Source organism: Loxodonta africana, chromosome X (assembly GCF_030014295.1).
Source record: "Loxodonta africana isolate mLoxAfr1 chromosome X, mLoxAfr1.hap2, whole genome shotgun sequence".
NCBI lineage: Eukaryota > Metazoa > Chordata > Mammalia > Proboscidea > Elephantidae > Loxodonta > Loxodonta africana.
In genome coordinates, this window is record NC_087369.1 from 41010981 (window position 1) to 41019659 (window position 8679).

At 50.2% G+C, this 8679-nt stretch overlaps 2 protein-coding genes across 2 annotated transcripts; both read right to left on the reverse strand.

Moving 5' to 3' along the window:
* LOC104846865 (melanoma-associated antigen B2-like) lies at window positions 1–1044 on the reverse strand. The gene has a single exon (XM_010599738.3). It carries the CDS (start codon window positions 1042–1044, stop codon window positions 1–3), a length of 1044 nt encoding a protein of 347 aa, XP_010598040.1.
* Window positions 1045–8028: 6984 nt separating this feature from the next.
* On the reverse strand, window positions 8029–8679 carry LOC135228932 (melanoma-associated antigen B2-like). Its single transcript, XM_064278422.1, has one exon. The coding sequence runs from the start codon at window positions 8677–8679 to the stop codon at window positions 8029–8031; it is 651 nt and encodes a 216-aa protein (XP_064134492.1).

The window sequence follows — 8679 nt, forward strand, 5'->3', positions numbered from 1 at the left end:
TCAGACTTCACTAGGGATAGGACGACCGGCTGGACTCACCCTGACACTAGCCCTGGCCCTGGCATTAGGACTTGCCCCAGCCCATTCTCTGCCTGTGGCCCTCTCTTCCTCATCTCTACAAGTTTCTTCATACAGGGCTTGGAAGGCACTGGAACACGTATTGTTGCCTTTGGCCAAAAACTCTAGGACTTTCGTCTTGCTAGCTTTGGCTTGGGCTCTGGGACCCCACAGGAATTGGTAGCGTGGTGGATCACTGTTGGGCACCTGCCGGTATTCCAGGTACTTTGCCTGCACCAAATCTTTGGTGATGAGCTTCCGGGGCTCCCCAAAGATGAAGTGCGTCTTGCCATCGCACATCCCCACCATATTCAGGAATTCCCACATCTCCTCCTCGGTGGCACGGTTTCCATTCGTGTAGATCATGGCCAGGAGAGGCATCAGGAGCCCCTTCTTTGGAAACCCCCTGCCACCACTCAGATTCTCTTCCTCGGTGATCTCCAATTTGCTGACAAGGGTATAGGACTGACCTTTGGAATCTACTTCTTTCACGTCAAGGCCAAAGACTATCTCTATGTACTCAGAGGCTCTCCTCAGGATCTCAGGGAAGTGCTCCTTGTACCTTTTGTTGATGATCTTCATCATATTTCCCTTCGTAATGCGCTCCTGCGTTTCATACTTGGACAGCAGGAACTGTGACAACATGATCACCCTCCCGGTTAGAGGGTCTCTTCGTGACCTCTCACTGGGGGCTCGGGCAGAACAGGAACTTGGGCCTCCCTCACCTTGGCCCTTGGCCCCTCTAGGAGCTCTTCTGCCCGAAGCACCTGCAGCAGCAGTGGTGGTGGATGGGGCTCCCTGAGACCCCTGGGGAGTGCAAGCAGCAGTGGAGCTCTGGGGAGACCCCCCAAAAGGAGGAGTGGAAGAGGAGGGGGACCCTTCCTCCTCTGCTGCAGTGGCCTGAGCACCCTTGACACTGTGGGTGTCACCCTGGGCCTGGCGACGTTTCTCACGGGCACGGAGCTTACTCTTATGACCACGGGGCATGATGACTCTGCTCAAAGACAGCAGGCAGGAGTGCTAAAGGAGGGCAGGCGATGTGGACCCACAGGAGGAGGGAGGTTGAGAAAATATGTGCCCCTTAGCAGAGAGATGTCTCCATGGCTTTCACAACTGACACCTCTGCAGGATTCTTGAGGACACTGTTCTAGAACCTCACAAGGCTCCTATTGTCCCGGTCAGGACCCTGTAGAGGAATTTAGAAGAAGGATTACATTGTAGATTGCCAGCCCTGCTTGGGGCTTACTCGGGTGACAGCAAGGGCTGACACTAGGGACTCTCTATACAGCGTTATTGGGGATTCTTCTAATTTGATTCCTAGTGCCATCATATCAACTGCTGGCAGGGCCAGGGCACTTTGCCTCTACTACTCTGACCCTGAAGCCTCAACTCCCTCTGGGACCCACAAGCAGAAACTGAAGGAGCTCAGCCACCACTCCTGGCAGGAGTGGTGCCTCAGTGATGACAGCACAGTGGGGCCCATTCTGTCTGGGGTTCTTTGGAGGCCTCAGCTCTCCACCAGAGTCCTCACCATGGCTGCCCCTTTTTAGCAGGTCCCTCACTTCTCCGAAATGCCCTGGGAGTTAGTGAGTGCAACTCAGTAAGTCACCATACCCAGGTCTCCAGGTCCGAACAGAGTGTTGGGGCTCTATGTTTCCCCCTTTCTTCTGGGAGGAGTCCCCTCATCAGAACTCAGTGTCCTCACCTTGACTCCTATTACAGACTATGTCTCCTGCCTCTGCCAAATACCCTGTTGGTACCTGTTACTGTCGAGTCTATTCTAAGACAGAGTAGAACTGCCCCATGGAGTTTCCAAGAAGCGCCTGGTGGATTTGAACTGCCGACCTTTCGGTTAGCAGCCATACTACTTAACCATTACGCCACCAGGGTTTCCTCTCCTGAATAAGGCTCTCCACTAGTCTAAGGACTTCATGTCCCTGAGACCATCTATCCCTAGGAACAAACCAAGGGGTACCTCAGCCTGACACCTCTGACCGTGGCTCCCTTGGCCCAATACCAACAGGAGGCTTTTCTGCCTGTTCCTCTCTTCTTGGGGGAGAGAAGAAGAGGAGATAATTCCCTATTGCCTTCTAAAGGATTTTTACCTTGACTCCCACCAGTTTCTGGGATTTCTCTATCTCCTGAATTGGGGCTTAAACGAAGGCGCTCATCTCTCTCAGACACTCCAGGCAGAAGTCTAGAGTCACATGAACTTGGCAAATTTGTCCTGGGCTTCCAGAGCTAACGGCATTAGCAGAGCCCACTGCAATCCTCCCCATCTTAGGTTGAGTGGTCCCAGTACCTCAATCATATCTTCCCTTCACTCTGCACCATTCCTGGAACCCCACCCTTTGCTGTCATGAGGCCACATCCCTCACAACAAAGACCACACCTTCCTGAGACTCAGAGTTGAAAGTCAGAGTGAGCCATATCCTTTGGAGGCTGTTTTGGGAATGCTAGGGCTGGCCAGGGCTGCGGGGATTCCTGACCCCAGAGTTCTCAATTGGTGACCCCTTCATTCCTCACTTAGGCTTCTAAACTTGTTCTGGGGTAGGGCTTGGTATTCTTCCCTCTACTAACTTGAGTCCGCCCGAAATAGGGGTGGTATTGATGGCTCAGACTAAGGCCCTCACCCCCCTAGGGGGAAGTCGGGGTGCTACACATCTGGATACCCCTGCCCGTGGGCTCCCAGAGCTGAGAGCAAGCTTGGGCTGTGGGTGGCACCTCTTTTAAGGGAAGGTCTCCTCATTGGCACTAAGGGTCCTCGCCTCGCCTGCAGTTAGGGTCTAGGTCTCCTCCCTCTTAGGAACTCGGGTGCAATTCTTGGACCAAGGCCCGCCCATCCTGAGAATTTACAGGCAAAAGTCAGCGTGGTGGCCTTGAGGATAACAGTAGGGGCGGTACTTTGTGTGATCTCCTCTGTTCTGGGTTAGGTGTCCCCTTAGTCCACATTCAGGGTCCTCACCTGGACTCCCGACGAGTCCTGAGACTCCACCCTCCTCCGATGACGAAAGTCGCAATCCCCTCAGACCAGAAGCCTCTCCTTCCCGGCACTTCCTAGATGGAAGTCGGCGCATGTCCGCGCGTCACTTCCGGCCAAGGCTATAGGGGGGCCTCCGAGGGCCAACGGTAGGGACGACGCTCTTAGGACCCCGATTTCTGGGGATAATTGGTCAACTGAGTGTACATTCAGGGTCCTCACCTTGACTTCTGATCAGTCTTCAGACTCCCCCCTCCTCTGCTGAGGAGAGCTCCCAGCCACCCAAACCAGAAGCTGCACCTTCCCAGCACTTCCTAGATGGAAGCCAGGACACGTCACATCCGTACAGGGTTGTACCGAGGGCTTCCAAGGATCAAGGCCCTAACACAGGGGCAGGGGGGCCTCTGAGGGCCAACAGCAAGGACAGGATCCTTGTTGGGACTCCAGTGCTCTGAAGTGAGTGGTCCCTTAGTGCCCACGCAGGGTCCTCATATTGATACCTATCAGAGTCCGGGAGTCCCGCATATGAAGAACTGACTCACAGGCTCAGAACAAGATTCTCACCACGCCCAGACCCTAGAAGGACAGGTCAGACTGTGCCGCACCGTACATTTGTCTGGGGCCTCACAGGATTGTAGGCTGTTTCACTGCACCTGGCAGATCCTTTTTAGGTGGTAAGTCTCCCCATAAACACTCAGGGTCCACACCTAACTCCAGTTAGGGACAAGACTCCTCCCTCCGTAGAACTGGGGGCCGCCCCTTTAGACCAGACCCTTCCTGCCTGAGACCACTCAGGAAGAAATGATGGGTACCTCCGTCAGAGAGCTCTCCCAGAGGCTTCCCGGGACTAAGAACAGAGGCAATACTCTCTTCTGCTCCTTCTGTTGATGGGGTTCCCACTCATAACACTCGGGGTCTTCACTTTGCCGCCTTTGAGGGCCTGAGTCTCCTCCCTCTATGGACCTGCGGTATACCCCCAAGACCTGATCCCCTCCAGGCAGAAATGAGGAGACTTCTTATCCTGACAACTCTGCCCTGGGCCTCCCAGGGCCGACAGCAGGGAGCATTTTGTATGGCCTCCTCTGTCTGGGGTGGGTGGTTCCCTCCTCCCTGATTCACAGTTTTTATCTTGAAAATGACCAGTCCTGGAAATCCACTCCCTGCTGAATCCAAGGCTGGTCCCCTCAGATCAACTTCTTTGCTGACCTGGGAACTTTGATTTGGAAGTCAGGATGAGTCATACCCAGCCAGGACTGTTCAAGATGTCTCAGGTGCAATTGCAAGGCCAGGACACTTGGGGACCACACTGTTCTTCAGGGGCCCTCCCATCACCTTCATTCAGGGTCATCTCTTAGATATCTATCAGAGGTTGAGTGTCCATGCTTTACTGGCTTGGAGCGTATCCTTAGGCCAACGTCTCAGGTCCCTGAGAAACCTGAAGAATAAGTGAGGGCACTACCTGGGGCTGTCTAAGTCTGAGAGCAAGCCCTGCCGTTCTTTGTGTGATCCCTAAATTCTGGTGTGTTTTTCTTCTCTGTTTTCATTCACTGGGCTCTTCTTCTTGCCTCCTTTTTGATGAAAGGCTTCCTGAGAAATGCAACATCCTTGCAAACTTGAGCAGTTTTGCTATTGCAAATCTTGTAGAGATTGGGTCCCTGTCCCAGAGTGAGAAATGGCATGAGGTGGGGAAGCTGCAGCCAAAGACAGGAAGCCCAGCACAGGTGGTGGGCTGTGAGGAAAACAGGCTGATCTCATGCTTCTCTCCTTCAACCACACCTGGAGGTGCATGTAACCTTGGTTTTAACAGATCTAATTTCTACAGGCAGGGGCTCTCTGGGATGATTTTATGAGCCCCAGATCTTTTCAGGTTATCTGGCCTTGCATTTGTCAATGATTATATTGTCACTGACTATTTTCTTTTCTTTTCCTTATTCATACCTCTCACTTATTCTAGTATTCACAGCTCTGACTATACAGTCCAACTCAATGCTCTGGGCACAGTATTATTCGTTCTCTTACCTGAGAAACATTTTGTAGTGGAGAGAAGAACAGTGAATTAAGAGACACACAGTAAGCCTCTGAATGGGAGGAGTGGAACAAGGTAGGCTCTACACGGATTCCAACCAGGGGTTTAATCTATCTGGGTCATGTACTAGAGTTAAACACATTATCGAACTCTCTGAGCTTTAGGTTCTTCTTCTGTGAAGTGGGATCGATAAGCCCTGTCTTCTAGGGCAGGTGGTTTTTGTGCAAGGCATGAAAAGCACCTGGCGAAGTGACTACGCATGTCTGGTCTTTAAAGAATGGCACTTGTTACTATGATTATTTTCACGCTACAGAATACCACCCTCCTCTTGAGGATTTTTGGTTGTTTTCTCCACGATGTGTCAGAATACGCAGCACTCTAGGACAAAGAAAACAAAATCAGAAAAAATGCTAATTCGGAAGAAAAATGAAGTAATATTTTACATTAACCTGTTGCCGTCGAGTCAATTCCTACTAAATGCAGCCCCATGTAGAACTGCCCTATAGGGTTTCCCTGGCTGTAACGTTAAAGAAACAGATTGCCAGGTCTTTCTTCTGTGGTGCTACTGGATGAGTTTGCACTGCCACATATATATTAGTAGTCAAGGCCAAAGCATTTTGTCACTCATTAGAGAGTGTCCTAGTTATATAGTGCTATTATAAGAGAAATACCACAAGTGGATGGCTTTAACAAATAGAAATTTATTTTCTCACAGTTTAGGAGGCTAGAAATCTGAATTCAGGTGCTGGCTGTAGGGGAAAACTTTAACTCTTTGTTCTGGGGGAAGGTCCTTGTCTTTCTTAAGCTTCCGTTTCTTCTTCCCTTGGAGGTCTCATGTGGCGTGGCAACTATCATCCCACACTTATGATTACTTGTTTCCTGAATCACCTCCTTTATATCTCAAAAGAGATTGGACTTAAAACATCCCCGGGGCGGGGGGAACACTCCCATATAGAAGATTCTGACTCACAGGGATGCAACAGCATAGAGTAGAACTGCCCCATAGGGTTTCCAAGGCTGTAAATCTTTACAGAAGCTGACCACCACATCTTTCTCCTTTGGAGCACCTGGTGGGTTGACTCAAGACACACCTTACAATCCAGTCTCTTTAACACAACGACACACATTCCCAAATGGCATTATAACCATAGGTGTAGGGTTAGGATTTATAACACCTGTTTTTAGGGGGCATGGTGGTTAAATTCAATCCATATTAGGAAGTATATTCTTTGCTGTGGGTGTGGGTAGACTGTCCCAGTTTAATGCAACAGGAAGCTCCTAGAAGTGCTATCTAGGACCAACGATTTCCCCTCCCAGCTGCTCTTCCATGTGTGTCACCCCGATTTTCATTCACATCACCACGGCCAAAAGTCTAGTCTTCACATGGAGTTTGCCAACTGACACTCAAAACGGCTTCATTCTAACGTCCTTTCAATGGCATGGGCTCTGGCTCCTGACATGAAGGAGTATCTCCCTATTTCTCAGAAACCCTGGAAATGATGTGCATAACACACGCAGTCAGCGCTTGTGTTCAGGAGCACTGGGACAAGAGCACAGGACACCATCCAGTCTTGCCCACGTGGGGATTTCTCTGTGGTTTACCCCCAATCCCAGAGTCAGCGTGAAGAGCTGGTTTCCACTCCAGGCTCAGACCTTCCATGATGTAATACATGATGGGAGTGTCTGACCCTGCACACCCATCCCACAGCCTCATCTGGACTCCTCCCCACAGCCTCACCCCTACCTGCTCTTCTCACCCCCTACTCTTCCCTACCCTATGCTTCCTAACTTAAAATTCTCCCCACCCCCACTGAGAGATCAAAGCTTCCCAAGGCCTCAAACTGCCCTCCCTCAGGCATTTACACTAGAGGGAACCCTGAAGTGCTCACTCCTTTTCTACTAGGCCTGAGGTCTCGGAGAATATCTCAGCCTCCTCCTTATTTCATAGCTGCCGTTAGACTCTAAAATCTGTACATGGGTTGTGATGCCTCTGCCTAAAGGGCCCGAGTACTAGCATGAAGACTTCCAAAGAGCAGATGCTCAATTACTCTTTGGGGAAAGTAAGAGCCCGTGAACAAGAGGTCAAATCATCACAATTTATTTTCTCCCACATTCTGAAAAAAGCTAAACAAATCCAGGACATGTATGTTTTACTTTTATGAAATGGAATAAGGGAAACCAAGATTTGACCAACTTTTATGTTTTCCTGCCTCTATCTTGTGATCCGAACTAACTGTTGTGGATGTCTTTAATATTTCCAAGAACGTCCCTATTCTGAAACCACGTTAATTATTTCAGGATTCAGAAAAAAAGATGGCAGGATTTTCAATTTGTTTTACACAATACAAAACTCTTACTCCTAAATCTGAAAAACAGCAATAAATGCATGAGGGTGAATTGAGATTCTGAATCTTAATAAACCTTCAATGAAAACTAACATTTCAAGAATACAAAAAACGAGCTAAATCTACAAGTTACTGAAATATAACAGGAATAAAAGAAGACATACATATGCTCCCTCCAGCCCCATATTGCCTCCACTACTTAGGTAAACAGCCCTTTTCAACAACAAGGTGAAGAATATGCTTCAGAGCTCACTAGGGATGGGATGACCACCTGGACTTGCCCTGACACTAGCCCTGGTCCTGGCCTTAGGACTAGCCCCGGCCCATTCTCTGCCTGCGGCTCTCTCTTCCTCATCTCTACAAGTTTCTTCATACACGGCTTGGAATGCACTGGAGTTGGTATCCTCGACCTTGGCCAAAAACTCCCAAGATTTTTGTCTTGCTGGCTTCAGTTTGGGCTCTGGGATCGCACAGGAATTCTAAGTGTGGAGGATCACTGTTGGGCACCTGCCGGTATTCCAGGAACTTTTCCTGGGCCAAATCTTTGGTGATGACCTTCCGGGGCTCCCCAAAGATGAAGTGCGTCTTCCCATTGTACATCCCAAACACATTAGGAATTCTCACATCTCCTCTTCGGTGGCCCGGTTGCCATTCATGGAGATCATGCCCAGAAGCATCAGGAGCCCCTTCTTGGGAAATCCCCTGCCACCACTCAGATTCTCTTCCTCGGTGATCTCCAATTTGCTGACAAGGGAATAGGATTGACCTTTGGAATCGTCAAGGCCAAAGACCAGTTCTATGTACTCAGAGGCTCTCCTCAGGATCTCAGGGAAGTGCTCCTTGTACCTTTTGTTGATGATTTTCAACATTTTTCCCTTGGTAATGTGCTCTTGCACTTCATACTTGGACAGCAGGAACTGCAACAAGGTGATCACCCTCCTGGTTAGAGGGTCTGTACATGACCTCTCACTGAGGGCTCGGCCAGAAGAGGAACTTGGATGTCCCTCACCTTGGCCATTGGCCCCTCTAGGAGCTCTTCTGCCTGAAGCACCTGCAGCAGCAGTGGTGGTGGATGGGGCTCTCTGAGACCCCTGGGGAGTGTGAGCAGCAGGGGAGCTTTGGCGAGGCCCCCCAAAAGGAGGATAGGAAGAGGAGGGGGACCCTTCCTCCTTTGCTGCAGTGGCCTGAATACCCTTGACACTGTTGGTTTCACCTTGGGCCTGGTGACGTTTCTCGTGGGCATAGAGCTTAGTCTTTTGTCCCCGAGGCAT